General features: G+C 36.6%; 6 protein-coding genes across 6 annotated transcripts in view; 4 read left to right on the top strand and 2 right to left on the bottom strand.

Moving 5' to 3' along the window:
• Positions 1–34: 34 nt before the first annotated feature.
• MONOS_13298 (uncharacterized protein) lies at positions 35–4,133 on the top strand (the record flags this gene model as incomplete). Its single annotated transcript, XM_067865990.1, has 5 exons — positions 35–92; positions 159–304; positions 364–460; positions 550–2,269; positions 2,430–4,133. 5 exons carry the CDS (start codon positions 35–37, stop codon positions 3,955–3,957), a joined length of 3,549 nt encoding a protein of 1,182 aa, XP_067732741.1. The 3' UTR covers positions 3,958–4,133.
• Positions 4,134–5,084: 951 nt separating this feature from the next.
• MONOS_13297 (uncharacterized protein) lies at positions 5,085–5,285 on the top strand (the record flags this gene model as incomplete). Its single annotated transcript, XM_067865989.1, has 1 exon — positions 5,085–5,285. One exon carries the CDS (start codon positions 5,085–5,087, stop codon positions 5,283–5,285), a length of 201 nt encoding a protein of 66 aa, XP_067732740.1.
• A 2,602-nt stretch (positions 5,286–7,887) lies between these two features.
• MONOS_17119 (uncharacterized protein) lies at positions 7,888–8,184 on the bottom strand (the record flags this gene model as incomplete). The annotated part of the gene is made up of 1 exon (XM_067870008.1): positions 7,888–8,184. One exon carries the CDS (start codon positions 8,182–8,184, stop codon positions 7,888–7,890), a length of 297 nt encoding a protein of 98 aa, XP_067732739.1.
• Positions 8,185–10,508: 2,324 nt separating this feature from the next.
• Positions 10,509–11,797, bottom strand: MONOS_13296 (uncharacterized protein; the record flags this gene model as incomplete). Its single annotated transcript, XM_067865988.1, has 1 exon — positions 10,509–11,797. Exon 1 carries the CDS (start codon positions 11,712–11,714, stop codon positions 10,509–10,511), a length of 1,206 nt encoding a protein of 401 aa, XP_067732738.1. The 5' UTR covers positions 11,715–11,797.
• Positions 11,798–15,786: 3,989 nt separating this feature from the next.
• Positions 15,787–18,849, top strand: MONOS_13295fu16591 (uncharacterized protein; the record flags this gene model as incomplete). Its single annotated transcript, XM_067865987.1, has 1 exon — positions 15,787–18,849. The coding sequence occupies one exon, from the start codon at positions 15,787–15,789 to the stop codon at positions 18,847–18,849; it is 3,063 nt and encodes a 1,020-aa protein (XP_067732737.1).
• A 240-nt stretch (positions 18,850–19,089) lies between these two features.
• MONOS_16590 (putative Cysteine-rich, acidic integral membrane protein) overlaps positions 19,090–21,114 on the top strand; it is a gene marked incomplete at both ends in the record, with an annotated part of 3,592 nt that continues 1,567 nt past the window's right edge. The window contains 3 exons of the mRNA XM_067869487.1: positions 19,090–19,182; positions 19,293–20,893; positions 20,958–21,114. The exon at positions 20,958–21,114 is cut by the window's right edge and continues 42 nt beyond it. Coding sequence (XP_067732736.1) covers positions 19,090–19,182; positions 19,293–20,893; positions 20,958–21,114 — 1,851 coding nt within the window. The remainder of the gene's footprint in view (positions 19,183–19,292; positions 20,894–20,957) is intronic.

Below are 21,114 nucleotides of genomic sequence, written 5' to 3'. Positions count from 1 at the left end.
ATTGATCATAGTTTTAAGTTTTGCTTTGGTTTTGATGCAAGTCTGGAGTGCCAGTGTCCGTTCAGGGCAAAGGCAACAGCAATTTGAAAATGGTATTTAATTTTAAAACAATTTTTCAATTTTTGTTATATTAATTCCGATATATTATTTTTCAAAAGAAAACAAATATTTGTATGACCATTTGACTCACAGCAGGAAAACTTTTAGCCTTAGAAATAAAAAGAGGGAAGGATTTTTATTAAAGCGTAGACGAACAACTGAAATCGACGGACCTGGAGAATTGCCGCGAGAATTGGAAGAAGAGGTTTGAAAAGATTTTTCTTAAAATTTGCGACTTATTTGAAAATATTTGCTGCTAATCAGTTGCAAATGTTGCCTTTATATGTTAAAGGACTTGAATCATCTCAAACTTCCGAAATTTTGAAAAATCTAAAGCTTGTTAAACGATTAACATCAAGCTGTATGCAACACTTTTATATAGCATTAATATACATATATTCCATTTCTATAATAACTTTATTATCATTATTTTTTAAAAAATTTCGATAGATGACGTTGTGCCAATTGAACATTTGCTTAGAGTTAATGTTTTGCCTCATCTGATGCGATTTCTTTCATCACAAAATTATCAATTCGTAAATAATTCACTTTGGATTGTAACAAATATGTTTGTTGGAACTCATGAACAGACTGCAGATGTTCTATCAAGCGGGGTGCTCCCACTAATATTGCTTCATCTCCACAGTAAGAGGTCATCAACTGTCAACCATGCTTTGTTTGCGTTGTTCAACATCGCAGCAAATGGCGTTGAATTTGCGGAGAGGCTGAAAAACAGCGATATTTCCGTCCATCTGCGGAGTGTGATTGAGGGTGAGACAAGGCAGAAGATGCGGGAGCTGAGTGAGGCAGCGAATGCAAGCGAAGAGTTGTGTGCTGCAATGAATCCGTCCAGATGTGGAACTGTTGAGCAGTCGCTTTTGACATCGCTGGCATCGTCCACCTCGTTTTCTGGCCAGCCCTCTGATCTGCTCGCATTTCCTATCACTTTCGCATCGCAGGCGCAGACAGGACAGCTTCAGCAGCTACAGATGAAGCAATCTTCTTCTTCTTCTTCTTCTCTTTTTCAATCATCTCACACAAATTCATCTTCACTTCAGTTTTCATCAGAGCTTCCGCATTCACTTTCACAAACACAGACATCGTTTTCTTCTTCTTCTTCTTCTTCAACACAATCACCAATCCAATTTGCATCTACCAATCCATTCAATTCAACAGCTTCATCAATTTATTCATCATCTTCTCCATATTCTTCCTCTTCCTCTTCATCTTCTTCATCTTCTTCCTCTTCCTCCTTCTCCACCACCCATCTCTCCACCCAGCCCTTCTCCTCGCCCTTCCCAGTCACTGCCACCACCTCCCATCTCCTTCAGCTTCTGGCAGCGCTGACGCTTTCCTCTCAGTCTGACCAGCTCTTCTTCGACGCCGCCATGTTTGTGAAGGAAGTGCTGAGGGAAATGCGGATGAGGAGAGCGGCAAAGGGGATGCTGAGGAGAAGAGGGAAAGAGGGAGGAAGAGAGGGAAGAGAAGGAAAAGAGAAAGAGAAAGAGGAGGAGGAAGGAGAGAAGAAGAAGGGGAAGATGAAGTTGGATGAAGAAAGAGGAGGAATTAATATGGAAGGAGGGCTGTTTGGTGTTCGAACAGAAGAAGAAAATGAAGCTGAAGAGGATGAATTGAGAATGGATGAAGGAAAAAGAGAAGAAGAAGGAAAAGAAGAAGATGCTGAAGAAAGCAAAGAAAACAACACAAAAAGAGGAGAAAGTCCTCTTTTTGGGCCGATAGACGAAAATGTGTTTGAGAATGAAAGCGAAAATGAACATGAAAATGAAAATGGAATGAATTTTGGGCAGAATGAAGAGAAAACAGGAAAAGCAGGAGAAAGAAGAGAGGATGAGATGAAAGGGAGGATGGATAAAGAAGAGGAAGAAGGTGAAGGTGAAAAGGAGGAAGAGGAAGAAGAGGAAGAGGAGGAAGAAGAAGAACGAAAGAAGAGAAGAGAAGAGAAAGCCAAAGAGGAAGAGGAGGAAGAAGAAAGGATGAGAAGAAGAGAGCAGAAGATGGAGAATGAAGGAATGAAGGGTGATGAGCTGCCCACAGAAAAGGCAGTCATCGAGTGCTGTCTGCAAATACTCGCAAACATCAACGAGAATCCGAACAATAACAAGTTCTTCATCGATCCTGTGCTCCTTGGGCTGGTTGTGGAATTGATGAGGTTTGTCTTATCCTTCTATTTTATTTCTCTTTCTCTCTTTATTTGTTCTATTTATTTATTTTATATTTATTTATGAACTTTCATCGACATATTCTATGAATATTAATAACAATAATCTGAATGATATTTCAAATGAAATGGTCATCCCCTTCATCCAAAGTGATTCTGTGTCTGTTCTGCGAGTGATGGCGTTCCGCTTCTTTGTGAACTTCTCGTGTGGCAGCGACGAAGACATCCAGCGTCTGCTGCTGCAGCCCTCTTTCTTCGACGTCTTCGTCTCCCACCTGTCCTCCTCCTCGTCCTGTCTGCGCCACGAGGCAGCGCTCCTCGCCTGCAACATCGGCGCCGGCACCTCCTCCCAGGCATGCACCCTCCTCCGGCCGAGGTGTGTCTTCGCCCTCTGCCACATCGCCCAGGCAGACACACACAGCGCCCAGTGCCACGCGCTGAGGGCACTGAGGAACGTAGGGCTGCTGGGGAAGGAGGCGGCTGGGGTGATTGTGGAGGCTGGGTGTGTCGAGGCAGTCGCGCAGATTCTGAAGAGAGGGAGGTATCGGAGTGTGGTGTGCGAGGCAATGGACCTGCTGTGGGTGCTGCTGGGGCAGTGTGAAAAGAAGGATAATGAAGAAGAGGAAGAAGAGGAAGAAGATGAAAAAAAAGAAGAAGTGGAAAAGAAAGAAAGAGAAGAAAGAGAAGAATCGAAGCTGTTTGTTGAATCGAGAAAGCGAAAAAACAAAGTTGCTGAGCAGCTTTCAGACAAAGGCGGAGTGGCAAGTTTGGTTGAGCTTTCGATGGAGAAATATGAAAGTGTGAAGAAGAGGTCTGTTTGTCTGCTGAAGAAGTACTTTCCAGAGGCAATTTTAGAAGAGGAGATGGCAGAAGAGGAGATGGAAGAAGAGGAAGAAGGAGAAGAAGGAGAAAAAGAAGATGGATATGACAATTATGCAACAAAAAGTGCGTTCAATGGCAATTGGCAAGTGGCAGAGAAGCCGATGGGGATGTTGGGGGCGAGTGGGAAGCAACCAGATCCTTCGTTTTTTGAGCTGATTGAAACATCTTCTTCTTCCATTTTCTCTCAAAATGTGCCAATTTACCAGACGCTGGATGCATTTCGCTCGACTCTTTCGGAGTCTTCGCATGAAACAAGTGAAAATACAAGTCGTTCCTTTTCATCATCATCATCATCATCATCAGTTGGCTCATTGCGTTATCATTACTCTTCGCCAAGCAACATGAATTCACGAAATTCTTCATTCACTTCTTTTTCTTCTTCTCCTTCATCATCATTTTCTTCTTCTTCTTCTTATCAGCATTCTCCGTCACTCATTTCACCCAACTCACGTTTTCCTTCCTCAAAATCCTGTTCTCTTTCACAATCAGCCTCAATTTCATCTTCATCTTGTCCAATTGCAAGCTCGTCCTCAAACACTTTCTTTTCTTCTTCTTCTTCTCCTTCTTCTTCTCTTCTTCCTTCTCATTCTCCAGCCACTTTATCTCAATTGCAGGGTTTCAGCAGCCAATATGCCAGCAATTCTTCCACAGCCACACAGCTGCCTCCATCTTCCCTTCCAACGCCTCATGTTTCTGAGCTCCAGCCGCCTTTCAGCTTCGACTCTTCACTCTATCTGAAGCACAAAACTCCTTCAGGGCTTGCTCCGCTTTCTTCGTCAGTGTTTATCCGTCCTTAACAGTTCCTGCGAAACATTCTGTTTGATGTTGGGATGACTGGCAATTTATGTTTCGAGTTTTGGACTGATTATTGACTTTATTCTTTTGATCCGATTATTTATTTTGTTTTTTTGCCCAAGCATTTTGTGAAATAATGTATGCCAAAGATATGAAAAAAAAAATAACATTAAAAAGAGCTTCAATGTTGATTTATGATCTTTGGTGAATTGTTTGACGAAAAATACAAAAAAAGTTTATTTTGTAAGTTAAAAAAGAAAGCTAACAAAAGATGTTATTTGCAAATTGTAACATCCAAAAAAAAAACAACTAAATAACAAATATGTATAATTTGAAGAGTCAAATACAAACATTTTGCTTTGCTTTCTTTTATTTTCCAAACAATAACAACAGATTTTGAGATAGATTTTTCATTCAAATTGCGATATCTTCCAATCTGTTCAATGAAATTTCAAAAACAATTTATTGTTATTTCTTTTTAATGAAATAAATAACTTCCCTAGCCGCTAGAACTTTCTGATACATAAGCTGTGGATGCCAAAGTGAAGCTAATTGATCCAACTTTTGAAATTTCCTCGCATTTCTGTTCGATTCTTGTTTCAGGAGCAAAGCAGCAGTGTAACCTTCGTTCTTCATCTTCATCTATCTTATCTGCCCCATCCAGAGCTGCGTGTCGTGAACTTCGATATTTTCAAAGAGTAGAACTGAAGTAAAGAATGTTCCAGTTGACAAGAATTCATCATTTTCCGCTGCTTCTTCAATTGGCCATTCTGATGTATCTGATGTGCTGTTATACAATTTGGCAGCAAAGAAATATATGAAGATACGTCTGAGGATTGTTGCATGTGAAGAAGGTGGTGCGTATACAAATCAAAAGAAGCAGTAATTGAGAGCATAAATGATGATGCTGGGTTGTGTTATGTTGCGACAGGCGTTTCTTTCACTTCCGCTGGTGGCACCGCTTCCGTAGCTTGCGGCGTCGATGGGAACGAAGCTGTGATACAATCGGATCTTTTCGGTGGAAGATGTGAATGCGTTCGTAAAGATTACGAACTGTTTGACATTTCGGTGGTTGGAAACGTTATCTTCTCAGCTGAAATATTTGGTGGTGAAGCTGGACGAGGAAGTAATGGGGCGAGGGGTTGCAGTGTGTGAAGTGGGGGAGATTGTGGAGAAGGGGTTGGATGCTGCGGGGCTGAGGATGGAGGATGTGGTTCTGTCACCAGCAGCGATTGCGCTGGCGGTGCTGGAGGAGCGAGAAGAGGCAGATGAAGGAGAAGGAGAAGATTTTAATGAGGAGGAAGAAGAATTCTTTGGAGAAAGAAGCTGAGGACAGTTGGTAGCTTTGAGCTTTTGTGCGATGAGTTTTGAGAAGAAGAAGAAGAAGAAAGAGAAGAAGAAGTTGATGATGATGATGATGATGATGATGATGATGATGATGATGATGATGATGATGATGGAGTTTATGCTGAATGATCAGAATGCAAGGCAACGACTGCTTTCACAAAAAAATTCTTGCTGTAGCAGATATGAAAAAAGAACGAAAGAAGAAAAAGAAGAAAATGCATCTGAAAGAGAAATGGAATGAAATAAGTTCGATGATGCTCTTTGGAGGAGCTGGGCGGCAAAGGCGAGCAAGACTCATTTGAAGAAAATGCAGGCATAATGAACAGATTCAAATTTCATAACAGACAACTGCAGCAAGAGAAGGAAGATTTATTTTGTGTTGCAACATGAGAATTTGATGGCTATTCAAACAACAAAATTCTCAAATAAGAAGAGGATGTTCTTTCCATCAGTCAAATTAAAAAAATCTCGTCAATGAAGAGATTGGAGGAGGAGAAGAAGAAACCATATAATCAACAAAAATGTTGCTTGAAATAGATCGTCTCTGGGAATGATGCTCAACACAAAAAATGCTGTTGGTTGTGATGGGGAAAAATGATCGATTAAAATAAAGAAATTTGTTTTGCATTGATTATAAAAATTCCTCAAAAGAACGCATACACCCTCCCTATTGCAAAAGCAGAGGATTGTTCAATCACTTCCGTTGTCAATTTCCTTTTTCATTGTTTCCCTGTGCTCCTTTCTCCATCATCCTTTTTTCTCCTTAAATATCCTTCTTTCTATGTTTTCATCCATTTTTTTTCCTGAAAAATATATCTCCGAATTTTATTCTTTCCAATAACTGTCCAATTGTTGTCATTCCATTTCGCTCTCATCAAAATGCTTTGAAATTGAATTTATTTTCATCCCCTCTCCCAACTGAATACAAAAAATCTGCAATTCACATCTGCTGATTGTCTCTCGGCATAGCTCTCTTCTTATGATCTCCTCATAAAAGCAAATGAATGGCCATTTATATAATTTATCAGATTCTTGCACTCTGAGAAAGCCACAGAGGGAAGCATCTTTTAAAATGAACGAGATCTATTAAAAAACGCAAACATCAAACTTTTCATACATTATTTTGGAAAATGAATTTCCTTCAAAGATGCTTTTCATAAAAATCATCTCGCCCAATTCCACCATCAATTCCCCGCCGTCGCTGTCTCGTACCAACGCACAAAATAATATCGCCTATCCTGCAGAAAATATTCGTTTACAGATCAATCATCTTTTCAATGGTTAATTTCATTCAAAGAAAACAACTCGATCAGAACATCCATAACAATAAACTTGAAAAGTTAAATCATTGTTTTTTCTGTGAAATATCTTGCAAAAAATGTCATTATTCACTTTGATGACGTGAATGCATATATTTTCATGACTATTTTGTGTTTTCTATTTTTTGTTGTTTCCGCCTTTGAAGGATGTTCTTGTTGAATTTGAATGGGAAATTGGGGATGGCTTCTGTGTTTCTGTGGATTTGCAAAAATGCAGGAGAAGGGCGAATTGAAAGCACTCATCGGTTTGGAAACATCGATTCCCCCGAATTCGAAATGATTGTGATGATTTCTCTCTGTCTCTCTTTGCTTGTTTTTTTGATGAATTGATAAATGAGCTGGCGCACGGGGATGAGAAAGAATAGAAACAGAAAATGGAAGAAGAAGAGCAATTTGTGCCTGTTTTGATTACTGAAATGCTTGACAAAACGAAAATGAATAATAACGAATGAAGAAAAGAAAAACGACAATGGAAAATTCTGTGTGGCTGTGAAAGCATATGAACTGTCGCAAAAAGCTGAATGGAACAAGGATTAGTCGTTTTGTCAATCATTCACTGAGTTGAAAAATTGGAAAGATGATTGTTGATGAAGAAGAGAAGGATGAAAAATCACTGATTGTCCTTTTCGAATGATGTTTTTCATCTCATGATTGACTTCGTGATTTGTTGAAAAATAGCTTGAATAAACTTCAAAAAGCGGAAAGGACTGTTTTGAGGTCGAGGAGCGTTGGTGAATGGAATGCATGATTTCACTTGTTTCATTAGTGATGATTTTGCAATATTTTTTTTGTGTGTTGATTTATTAAAGTTTCTTCAAAATGATGACATTGAACGAGATGTCATCAGAAGCGCCTCGGCCACGCTGAGCTTGACATTGTAATTGAGGATCTTTTTTGTGAACAGATGATTCAATGAAAAATATTTGGAAGAGACCATTGCAGAGCGGCTGTGCTTGGTGAGAGAAGCGACCAGAGAATCGGAAAAGAAAGGGAATGGAAATGGCTTTGGTAAGAGGATTATAGGAGGAAGAAAGCAAAATGAGAAGAAGGGAAAGAAGAAAGAGAACGATTGAATTCTGATTTGGGTGATAACAAGAAGATGAAGAAGAATTTGAAAATATTGGGGTTTTCTTTTCAAAATGAAAAGTCGGAGCAACAATTCAAAGTCAGCCAATGACTTGTGGATATACAGCTTAATTCATGAATTGCAGTTTATCCATCTCAATTTTTGTGTTGCAATTTTCAATTCCTTCTGAAGTCAATTTATCAAATACGATATTTTTTCCCAGCCAACAACATCATACAAAGCATTCTTAACTTCTTCACAAGTATCATTTGAAAACTTTCTCGATTCTTTATCACATCATCTTCTTCACTTTCTTCACCTTCTTCTCCTTCTCCTTCTCTTTCTCCTTCTCCTTCTCCTTCTCTTTCTCCTTCTCCTTCTCCTTCTCTTTCTCCTTCTCCTTCTCCTTCTCCTTCTCCTTCTCCTTCTTCTTCTTCTTCTTCTTCTTCTTCTTCAAAGCCTTCTTCGATTTGTTTCAAAGAAATTGTCATCTTCATTTCATTTAAGTTCTCATCGAATTCGACTTCCAATCTAATCTTTCTATGTTTGGATAAATATGCCTTTAATTTTTCTGAATAGAAAATAATATCAGCTAAAGTTGTATATCAACGGAAATGATTCTATATCTCATTGACAAAAGCCAACCAGAAAGTGCACAATAAAGAATATAAATTGAATCTGAATTATTTATTTGGAAGTTGAAAGAATTCACAGAAAACAGAAAGAACAAGGTGGGAAAAGATTTCTTTGAACAAACAGTTGAAGAACTGGTTTTATTCAAATTTCACAATGCAGTTTGCATTCAATAAGTTACGGAAGATGAAACAAAGGGAGAAAGCGATTTATTGGAAAATCAATATTTGAAGGACAATTCAATGAGATGAGAGCTTCTGCAGCTAACAGGCAAGTTGGAATCAGTGAAACAAAAGAAACAGATATTTTTGAAGAGATTGTTGCTATGCTTGAAGAAACTATTTTTGAAAAGAAAAAAAACAAAAGATTCCAAAAAGCAAAAAGCAGAATTTGCATTTGATGAAAAGGAGAAATTAGAAGAAATGAAGTGGAAGTGTTTTAATGCGAGATGAGTCAAGGATCTTTGAAAAAACAAGCGATGACATATTCTTCAATTGAAAAGAAGATGAAAACTTATTAAATTTTCTCTGATATGGAAAATGAAAGAATTTGTTGAGAACCTGAAAAAATACATTTTTTCCAGAAATTATTGTGACAGCTGCGCTGAAAGTGAGTGTCAGGATGTGTGCAAAGGTGGATTTGAGGAGGATGAGGGAGGCATCTTGGGGGAGGACAAAACCACTGAGGGCATACTCGATGGTGGCGCATGGAGTTTGTTGTGGATTACCGCAAGCATCAACATCAGCACCACTGTTGGAAACAATTTTGCTCTGGTTGATGATTGGAAGCCAGCCATTATATTCAGCGTTTTCAGCTGTTCCATTATTCCACACTCTTTTCGATAGGGTTGTTGAACCACATTGCTGGAAAGGAGATTGGGTGATACTGCTTCCATTGAAAAACACATCGTTTCCTCTGCCATTTGTTGCTGTATTTCCATCGAAGAAACAAAAAGTGATGAATCTTATTTCATTCATCCATGGAAATGTCACTTTCGTAAAAATTCCAGCTCAACCACGAGTTGTTGAATTTATCAATTTGTTATTTATAAACTGGCACTCAACGATTGAAAACTGACTTTGTTTACTTTGTGGAGGATTATAAAATGTTGAAGAACCAGCAGAATCACCACCTGAATTTGAGATGCACTTGCATTTGGAAAACAGGAATTGAGCATCTGAGGGTATGTAATAGAGGGAAAAGTACCAACCAGTTCCACACCAATCTGTTATTGAGCAACTTTCCACTCTGTTTTCTGAGAATGTCCAAACAGAATTAGGTTGATTGCAATACAAATAAGCAGCTCCTCCATGAGCAGCTGAACAATTCGTGAAATTTGATTTTGCGAAATTGATATTTTGCAAATATCTGCAAAATAATACTCCACCTCCAAACTCTTTTTCTAAACAAAAACAATTGTGAAATTAACACAATGAAATTCTGAGATTTGCATTTTTACATTCAACATGAAGAGCGTTACACTAACTATCTCCACTTTCTGTCTATTCCCATTCGCACGACTTCAAGAAATGGCTGCTTGCATCAAAAGAAACCAATCTTGCTTGTTTCTTTCTTTGAGATTCAATACAAATTTTCTTCATTGCCGCATTTTGTGAAGAAAGAGTTTGGTGGAGGTTTGAGAATCGAAGCCCAAAAAATGTTAATACAGTTTTCTTCGAATTTTAATGATATTATTTTATTGTGGCGATTACAGCTCAGCCAACTTTTTGATATCAAATATATTTAGCAACAAACAATCAAAGAGAAAACACAAAAGAACAAAGATAGTTATTTCAAGCAACTGAGCTGTTTTTGGGAAAAAGAAGTCGAAGTGAGAGTGAAGTGAGAAATTATGGATAAAAAGAGAAGTGGTTGGTTTCAGAAGATATCAATCAAAGAACAAAAGGGCGAAATGTTTAACTCAATCACTTCAACATTGTAACAAAAAAAAATTCAATAACAGTTAAAGAGGAGAAACAAAAATTAAGAAACTTCTGATATATATAAGTTTATATGTATCAAAGTATTTCGAAATGAATATACAAATATTTCTAAAACGCAAGCATCTCTTCTCTTTTTTAAGAAGAAAAATAAATTTGTTTGTTGAAATGATTTCATACAGATTCTCGTTGATGCGTTTGTGTGAATGAGGGAAGTGAACAATTTCTTTTCTCAAGTTAGAAAACAGTCATTTGGAGTTATCAGTCTGCAACCATTCTGGTGGATCAGTTTGAACAAAGAATTCCCAGTATTTAGCCATTGTCCATCCTCTCTTATTACAAAGCATTTTGTCGTGTCTCATCCACTTCGGCGGTTCTGTTTTAACTTGCTTGATCCAGTGCATGGCCATTGTTCTGCCATTCTTGTCGGAAAGTGTGATACTGTGTCTCATCCATTCTGGCGGTTCTGATTTCAACCAAAAAATCCAATTCATAGCCATCGTTAATCCATTACAATCGTTCAAATAAGCGTCATGTCTCATCCAAGTTGGCGGTTCTGTTTTCACTCTTTCTATCCAGTGCATTGCCATTGTTTTTCCATCATTATCAGAACAGGTTATTTCGTGTCTTATTACTCCCGGTGGTTCTGTTTTTTTCACCGCAATCCACCTCATTGCTTCTGTTCTTCCATTTTCATCAGCAGGTATATTGTCGTGTGTCATCCACTCCGGTGGTTCACTCTTAGCGTTATTTCTCCAATGATCAACCATTGCCCGTCCTTTCTTATTTTTTAGTGAAATGTTATGTCTCATCCATTCTGGCGGCTCTGTTTTGACATTATAAATCCAGAACATAGCCATTGTCCATCCGTTATGATATGCAAGTGTAATATCGTGTCTCATCCACTCTGGCGGTTCTGTCTTCACATATTTGATCCACAGCATGGCCATTGTTGATCCGTAATTATTGCAAAGTGTGATGTCATGTCTCATCCATTCTGGAGGTTCTGTTTGAACAAATTGAATCCAACACATAGCCATTGTCCAACCATCCTTCTGAGTTAGTGTAATATCATGTCTCATTAATTTTGGTGGCTCTGAATTGACAAATCCAATCCAATACATAGCCATTGTAAATCCGTTATTATCAACAAGTGAAATATCATGTCTCATCCATTCTGGAGGCGCTGTCTTGACGTTTATGATCCATATCATTGCCATTGTTGCACCATAATTGTTGCGAAGTGTGATATCATGTCTCATCCATTCTGGTGGCTCTGTTTTGACTTCTTGAATCCACTTCATCGCCATTGTGGACCCATTCTTATTGCCAAGTGTAATATCATGTCTTATTGCTTTTGGAGGATCTGTCTTTTTCTCAGTGATCCAACGCATTGCCTCTGTTCTTCCTTTATCATCCCTCTTCGTTGTTAAAGCATCGTAATTGTTTTCCATTTTGATAAAAATTAAGATCAGCAGATATTTGTTTGTTGCTCAAGATTGTTCTTTTCAATTTATGTGACAGATCGTTTCTCACAAGAACTTTATTATGGTTCATTATTTTTTTTATTATTGGAATTAATAAATTTTCAAATGTTGATAAAATTTGAAAAGAGCAAAACATGTTTACCAAAGAAAAAGAATATGGAACAAAATATTTTGTTTCCAATTTTTGTTCCACACATTCAAAATACCTATAAGTTATATTTCAAATAAATCTATTTCCCTTTATCAAAATTTTCACACTTTTCATTATATTCTACATATTTATTATTCACAAATAATAAATTGAAAGCTTTCCTGGTAAACAAAACCTGGATCCAAGTGTTTCAAGTTTTTTTGCATTTTTCAACAAAAAATAGAACGGGTTAAGTCTTAAAGAAAGCGAAGCGCTGTTTTGAAAGCCCGTTTCTGAGTTATTTATTATCGTTTCAATTCATTGCATATCAATATTATATAATTTATTCTGATATTTTTCGAATTGTCTAAAAATTTTATAAAATTGTTTTTTTTTATCTAAGAAAAATGATCAAAAAATATGTAACAAAATTATTGCGCTTTCAAAACATGTCCATGGAAGTTGAATCTAGCACATCTGTAGTGAATTCTATCACTGATGAAATATTGAACGAAACTGAAAACTCTGTGTTTTCGAATGACACAAAAATATCTGATATTTGAAAATATTTTGTGAACATTTTTTTATTATTATTGATTTTTTATCATAGAGAACGAATGAAGAAAAAAAAGTCAAGGACAAACACGAACAATCCAATAACATTTTCGAAAATGTTTGTATTTTTTCATTATAAATGAAGAATTTATCATTATTATTTTCATCAGACATTTTTGATTCCACTGACACAAATTCGCACTCTTTCCGACAATTTTGATGAAAATGAATTCATCGGAAGGGAAGAAGTGTGCGAAATAATGATGTCGTACATGAAGGAATATCTTTCTCCTTCAAAATAAAATCCACAAAATTCATCCTCTTCGTTTTCCACTTCTTCATCATTATAAATGAATAATCACCATTTATCTTCTCAACAAAAAACTCCTTATTTCAAGCCTACCGTTACAGATTCAACTAAAACACCTTCTTTCACACACATTTTTCCTTCAATTAAATTTTCTTCAAAAAAATATAAATCTTAAAAATATGACAGCGCCATCGACTATTCAGAATCAGAAGATGTAACAAGAAAAGTTTCTGAGGACGATGAAAATGATGAAGAGAATGAAAATTCTTTGATAGAAGAAGAAGAAACTGATAATGAAGAGAAGAAAAGAAAAGTATTATCCGAAAAAGATATTCACGAGATAATTGACAAAACAAATAACACTGTGAAGTATTTCAGAAATGATCATATGTTTCAAGCTGAAAAGGCAGAGGCGATCAGCAATCTTTCTTCTTCAACAAAAATATCTGCTTGTGCTTCGCCCCCTCCCACATCCTTCTCAGAACTTTTCCAAACATCTTCCACATACTCTCTAAATTCTCTCTCTTCATCTCTTTCATTATTATCTATCATTCCTTAGGTTAAAGTGTGTTGAAAACGAAGCACACTTAACAGCCGAATTGACGATTTGTAAAAAGATATACACACAATAATTCATGAGAAATTTATTTGACAATGAATATTTGAGAAATTTTGTGAAATTTTGATTTTTTATTTAGAAAATTAAATACGAACTTTTCAAAAATCCCATAAAGAATATTTCAAAATTTAAAATTTGAACGTTATTAAAGCAAAGAAATTAATGCAAAACGAACAGCAACAATCGTCAAACCATCAAATCAATGAACATCAAATATCACTTGATTCAATGTCTGATGAACAAATTGTCTCTCGTGATTCTTGCTTAAATACTTTAATTTCAAACGACAAAGTTAGCGTTTATTTAAGCTTTTCTTAATGTTAATTATCATTTGAAGAAACAAACAGTGGAAGCAATCGACTTAAATGAAAAACCAATGAATGAGTAAAATGAGTTGGCTGTTTGGCCATAATTTAAAAAATTTTTTAAACAAATAACAAATATTAAATTTTCGAAAGACTGATATATCTTATTATCAATCAGCAGAAAAGGATAATGAAGCGCTGATCAGTCGAGAAGAAGTTTGTGAAAGGATGTTGCAACTAATACGACAAATCCTTTCACCTGTAAGAACTAGACCAGAAAAAAGAGAAACAGAAAGAAATATATACAGGTTAGGTTAGAAAAAAAAGTTTAACCTAAACTGAGAATTTGAAGGGTTTGAAGGACTTGAATGGAATGAAAATGGGTTGAGAAAAAAGAGTAAAGATTAATCTATTGTTTGATATATTTTTTGTGAAAATTGGTTGGATGGTTGACCGGCAAAATTCAAATGAAGTTGTGGGTCTTTAATACTGCTAACCTAATTTAAATAATAAAGCTTCCGATCTTTCCCGCTTTTTGCTCCAAAACTTTTTGGAATATTTTAAAAATGTTGTTTTTCAATGAAATATATGTTTTGATTGTTGAAAATAAATTATTGTTTGAGAAATCCTTTTTTTAACAATGAATATGATGATTATTTTTAAAAACTTTGTTATTAACATGAATAAAGTGTTTATAAAAAAGGAATGAGATGAGTAAACTGCATTAATATACAAAAATATTGATTTTTTCTTTATTTGATTAAATGGAAACATAAAATCTTATTGTTTTCATTCGTCAATAAAAATATTCGGTTTTCATAAAAAGAACTGATTAATTTGCCTGTAAACAGCTTTATGTTCTAACCTCCTAACCATGAATACTGATAAAAAGAATTTACTATTCACTTTCAAAGATAAATCAACAAAATTTGGCAAACTTGTATCATAAAGTTCAGCTTTTCCTTCTGATGAAATCTTATCTGCCTTACCGTTGATTTCCTGATAAACAGAAATTCCACTTCGTTTCACTTGCAAATTCATGATCGAGCTCTGGAAAATTGAAAAACGAACTAATCAAAAAATTGAATCATAATCAATATTTTTTAATTACAAAATAGCCAACATACTTGTAAATTAACTCTTGTTCAATATCGACAACATCTGATACGCCAATTTTCCTCTTTGGAAAAATCTGAAACAAAAGAATAATTGATTGATCATGACCACAATATGTTGCGGAACAAACCATTATCTCCATCAATCTTGATCACTTCAAAGGAAAAAAATTTTCCTGATAAATCCAATTTATTTCTTGTGTATATTTGAAGATTTTGTGATTTATTCAAGTTTGGAACATCACTTTAACATCAATTTCTCACAGTTAATCGATTTTTCCTGTTCTTTTTTCGTATTAGAAAACTTGCTATGTTAAGAAGATTCCGATACGCTGGAGATAAATAGTTTGCGGAGCATTTTTCATTGGTGCTAATTTTATTATTCTATTCAATTAACAGCAAAAATTCTATGAATTTCTACAGTTTGTTTATGATTTCTTTCGTTTTTATTATAGGCAATTTATTTTCTATAAAGAACGAAATCAAGAGATCACCAATCAAAAGGAAGACGAGAGAAGAGCACAGAAAGGAGTTGCATCGCCTTCGCAGCCAGATTTCTACCGTTTGCCACCACTCACTCCAACAACTACCCCTCATCACACTCCTTCAATTCGTTCAAATGCAATTTCCGCTCCTTCTTCTCCTTTCTTCATCAGCCCACCAATGTCCCCACTTCGTCAATCTTCAACCGTTCAATTCAGTTGCTTCGACGATGTAATTTCCACTCCATCACTTGAAAGGATTGCAAACAATGCTGCTCAAAAGGAAAAAGCCAAAAAGAAAAAAATGGACAACGCTGACCAAATATCTTCTATTTCTCAGTGGCTTATGAATTTGAAAAATGATGATTTCTTACCCAAATTTGATTTTAACTCAACCGTCTTGGAACAGTATCCAGAGCAAATATCTTTGGATTGCATTCGTGAGTGTGCACATAAAAGCATTTTCCCAAGGCCGCTGTTTTCCGTTAGGAAAGAAAATCTTGACGAGCTCTGCGCAGAGAGAATGAAAAGAAATATTGACAATATAGATAATTCTTCAACAGACGAATTTCCAGACAAACTCAGTTCAGGCAACCACAAGGAAAATGAAATAACAGAACAATCTTTACAATCATCAAATGAGGAGGAGACGAATTCATCAACTGAGACTTTCTATTCTGAAGAATCTGAATCGAAAGGAATGGATAAAAGTTCTGATAGGAGCGATCCTTATGCACAGTCATCAACATTTTCGGATTCACTTGTTGGATATTCATCTGCATCCGTTTGTGCATGTCCAGAAATGTTTTCGAGTCATTTTCAATTCATGCAAAGAACTGCAAGTGCAACAGAAGCCACAAATGGAACAAATGAACATTTTTACCCCGAGATAACACGAAAAGCCGAATACGAAGAATTTCGGAAAGAGTTTCACTACGATAAAAATCAATCAAGTTTCAATATTCGTTCATCGCAACATGTTGATCTATCTTTATCAAAGGAGAACACGATAAATCAAGTTCGTTACGATAATGTCGAGGAGATAATTTCTGTTTTTGAGCAGCAACTCATGCTTGTGAACGATTTTAATGCTTTGAAGGACAAAATATGTGGTGCAACGATTTCAAATGTTACAATTGTTCAGCTGGAAGAGCAATCAGAGAAGGAAGATCCAGACAATTACAAAAAACAGGAAAAGAATATCAAAGAATTAAAGAAAATCTGTGTAAAAAGAAAAAAAAGAGGGAGACCCAAGAAAAGCAGAACCGTAAAATTCATCGAAGGAACATTAAAGAAATACCAAAAGACGGATGAAACGGAAAAGAAAAGAGTGTACAAACAAAGGCGTTCTTCATCCGATATATATACTGCATCCAAACTTTCAACCATATCGACAAGAAGACAATCAGAGAAAGAAAATCAAGAAAAAGAAGGAACTGAAAATAAACAATGTCCTGACAGTGGGAGAAATTTTCAGATTAATGAAGAGCTGCAAAATATTTCATTTATCGATATCAGAAAAGTTCTTCATGGTGAAAAAGTGAGTGTCAAAGGTTCGAAGGGAAAGAAAAAAAAACTTTCAGTGAACGAAATGGATAGAAAACAAACCGCTGAAGATAAAGAGATCATGCTGATAGATAATGATAAAGAAGAAAATGAGAGTTCGCAGGAAAATTGTGGAAGCATTGCAAGTTCAGATTTGGCAATTTCAAAAGCGAAAGGAAGAAAACAAAAGAAACAAAGATCATTTCTGAAGAAAAAGGAAAAGAAAAAGCGAAGGACTGTTTTTGACACGGCTGAGACGAAAAGTGCTCTGTTGCACAAATTGAATATGTCAAGAAAGAAACCGTACACATTTATTGAGCAAATTACAACTGATGAAGCTTTCAGAGTGAGAAAAACAAGAAAGGAATTGTATGGTTATGAACAAGACGAAGAGTTCAGGCCTTTGGATTTGATTTCAACTGGATCTTCCACACCAGCGATGGATTCTCCACGCTTTGTCTACGACACACCAAATCGATTATCTAATGCACTCAGAACTTACAGCGCGGAGACTTTACAAACATATATCAAAAGAGGGACACCAACATACGGAGAAACATCAAAAAGTCATAAATGGGTGAGGGGAATGTTTTGTTTGTTTTGTGAAAAGTTTCATTTTCCAACGTGGCCATTGGAGGAAGATCCAACATATGGATTTCTCAAGCTTTTGGGAATTGGACTTCGTTATTCAGTGAAGTCTCTGTGTGCTTCTATCATCCCAAGTTTGTATTTTCTTTCTGAAAGTCAATCTGATTCATCCGTCAGTGTGAAGGTGAAGCTTGCTGTGAAGCAAGCAATGAGTGAGATTCGTGCTGCGAAGACAAAACTGTATCACTTCAATATTGATACAAAAGGAGGAGCAAATTTGATTAAATCCAAAAAGAAGGAGCCTTTAATTGTCGGAGATCTTGAAAGAATTATTGGATGTATTCCAGACTGGGTGTTGGAGAAGCCAAGGGAAGCATCCCTTTTTATTTTTGCTTTGTCGACAGGTTCCAGAAGCATAACGTGTTCTATGGTGAAGCTGAAAGATATCGTTCGGGTGTTCGCCAAGCCAGGTTCAACCTTTCTGAAGGTTACGTTTAATGTTGAATGTGGAAAAGGGTACAGAATGGATGACCATTGCGTGACCCTGGAGGGGGACATTTGTTCAAAAAGCAGCTTGAATTTCATTTGGTGGTTCGAAGAATACTTAGTGCAAGAATTCGGTCTGTCTCTAACTCAGTTTGATAAATGGGACCTGAGGGAATTAGCTTGGGAGCGCGTATGGGGCTTGCGCAAAGGTGCAATGAGAGTGAGGATACAGAAGAGGGCAAAACAGGCAGGCTATCCCGATAAGCTTTTTGGCTTCCACTCTTTACGATCAGGGTTTCTTTGTTCCGCTCTTTTGAAAATTGGGAACAATCCTTTAAAGAGAGAAAGCGTTCTTGAAACTGCTTCATTTATTGCGAAGTGGAAGTTTGGCGGACCAACAGAGGAGGAGTATGTGAGCAGAACAACAAAAGCAACTATTATTTCCAACCGAACAAATTTTCCTAACGATGTATTGGAGTCTGAGGAGCCGTTTGCCTTGGATTTGTCAAACCCAACTGTTTTCCATAATGTCGAAATCAAAAGGAGTGAATGGAGAATAGAAAGCATTTTGGACATATTTCGATTTTACGTCTTGCAAATTATTAAGTTCACCTGCTGGAAATTTGGATATCTATCTTCGTATATCTCCAAATTGCATTCGATGGCAGCAGCAAAGTTTGTGAAGGCACATGATACTAAAAGAAAGAAGAATCAAACAGCTATTCATGCATGCAAGGAGTATATTCTACAACTCGTTAAGACCAGTGGCGGAGATTTGATAAACTTGGCAAATGAATATCTATCGCAAATAGATGACTATCTTGATGGAAAGATCATGTTGGAAGTTTCAAACTTTAAGCCAAAGGAAAAGCTCAAAGAGAACAGAGAAGTGAATCCAATAACATGTTGCAAGACAAGAATCAAGGTTAGGGTTAATTTTGGCAAAAACTATCCTATCACGCGATAGAACACTTTTCGCAGCTTTTCAAGTTGTTATTTTCATCAAAAATTCCGATATTTTATATTGACGATTTATAGTTTTTCAAATATTGGAAATAATGTTGTTATCAAAAAAAGCAAATCTTTTCAATCTTTTTGATCGCTCTTCCATAATAATTTCCAACGTAATTGTTATTCGAATTTATCTTTCTGAACATTAATTATTTCATTCATGGAACAAGATTTTTCATCTGAACAAATTTTTTCTATGTCGACCAATCATGATTTTTCTTCAAATATTTCATCCGACTTCACTTCACCAAAACTGACACAAAGCAGCCCATACGATTGTCCATCTGAGGTATTTTGCTTTTTTTGAAGCTTGTACAAATTGATTTTATATTTATTTATCTATTTTGAAAACAAAAAATCCTTATAAAATAGCTTTCTCTGCAAAATATTAATTATCAGAAAAAAGAAGAAATCGATACTCAAACTCCGGACGAAACCTACATTGCAAGAGAGGAAGTGTGCAAGAAAATGATGAAGCTTATGCAGCACTTCCTCTCTCCAACAAAGCAAAAAACCCCGCAATCACATCATTCATCGTTCACTTATTCCACTCCTCTTCGAGAAAGAACAACTTTTTCAGCCATTTTGACACCTCACAAACCAACAAAAATACTTCAACCAACACTTGATTGTTTTTCGTCATCTGTTGAAAAAGAAAAAGTGAAATGTGAAAATGAAAAAGAAGAAAAAATAAACGAAAATAATGATGATAAAAGCGATTCAGATAATGGAAGTTCTGAAGAAGATGCTGATTTCCTTGAGTCATCAAGTGATTCAGAAGAAAAGGGCTTAGAGGAAGATGAGATTGATTTTGAAAAAGAAAAATCGGAAAGGTTGAAGTTAGAAAAATATAACGAAACCATTTGTCAAATTCCATCATCATCAACTGACAACACAGAACATTCATCATGTCAAAAAATCAAATCCATATCTTCTTCAAACTTCTCCTCTTCCATATCCACTTCAGCTCCTTCTTCCTCTTCCTCCGCATCTGCCTCTGCCTCTGCCTCTTCCTCTTTTTCCTCCTCCTCATCCTCCTCATCCTCTTTCAACAACCAACCTCTCTTGCTCTCTCCATCACACGAATTCCCAACGAAAATGGACGCTGCACTGAAAAGAGTGGGCAAAGAAAAAGCGAAAGAATATCTGAAAATTAAAACAATGTGGTCCGAAGCAACAGCAAAGAAACATGCTTGGGTTGAACGACTATTAATGAAATACGCTGAAGAAGTGGAAGTCAAGCCCTGGCCGCTCACTCCGGATCTCGCCCGCGCCTTCGTTCTTTTCTGCGGAAAAGAATGCATGTATCCTTTATCGTCGATTGGATACATCATTGTCCCTTCCCTGAAAAGAATAAATATTGAAAAAAGAGGAAAAAGATTAAACAGAAAAACACACCTTGCAATGCGGGAAGCAATACGGTATCTTCGCTTTTCACGAAACGTTGAAAAGAATGTGATGATAAAAGAACCAGCATTGATCAAGGATGTAACAAGAATAGTCGAATTCATACCTTCGTCACTTGAATCAAAGGAAATGGAGGCTTCCCTATACTTGGTTGCCGTCCACACTGGGGCGCGGGCTATTACTCTGGCAAACGTGCATCTGTCTGATATTACAAGAGTAATAAAATCAGAAAAAACAAAGAAATTCTTATGCACACTTCGCTACAACAGAACCAAGGGCTCGGCAAATTGGAGGCATGAGGTAACAATAGAAGGACTGGAGGAGGAAGAAAGCGGAGACGACCCTGTTTATTGGTTGTCTGCTTATCTTAGGAAAAGATGTGGAATAACGTTATCAGAATGGATGGATAAAAGGAGTGAAGCAAACCTTGAAGAATTGCTTTGGCCTATCAGCACTGACTCCATGCGAGAACGATTCAAAACTCGAGCGGCTAATGCGGGCTATCCGAGGAGCCTCTTCTGCTTTCATTCACTCCGCAGCGGATTCATTTGTTCGGCGCTGATTAAATGTGGTGCAAAAGAAATTAGGTTAGGGTTAGGGTTAGGGTTAGGGTTAGGGTTAGGGTTAGGGTTAGGTTAGGGTTAGGGTTAGGGTTAGGGTTAGGGTTAGGGTTAGGGTTAGGGTTAGGGTTAGGGTTAGGGTTAGGGTTAGGGTTAGGGTTAGGGTTAGGGTTAGGGTTAGGGTTAGGGTTAGGGTTAGGGTTAGGGTTAGGGTTAGGGTTAGGGTTAGGGTTAGGGTTAGGGTTAGGGTTAGG

Source organism: Monocercomonoides exilis, assembly GCF_001643675.1.
Source record: "Monocercomonoides exilis strain PA203 chromosome Unknown scaffold8-1962414, whole genome shotgun sequence".
Classification (NCBI taxonomy): domain Eukaryota; phylum Preaxostyla; order Oxymonadida; family Polymastigidae; genus Monocercomonoides; species Monocercomonoides exilis.
Note: the sequence above shows the minus strand (reverse complement) of the source record. Positions and strands in the feature narration are given on the sequence as shown.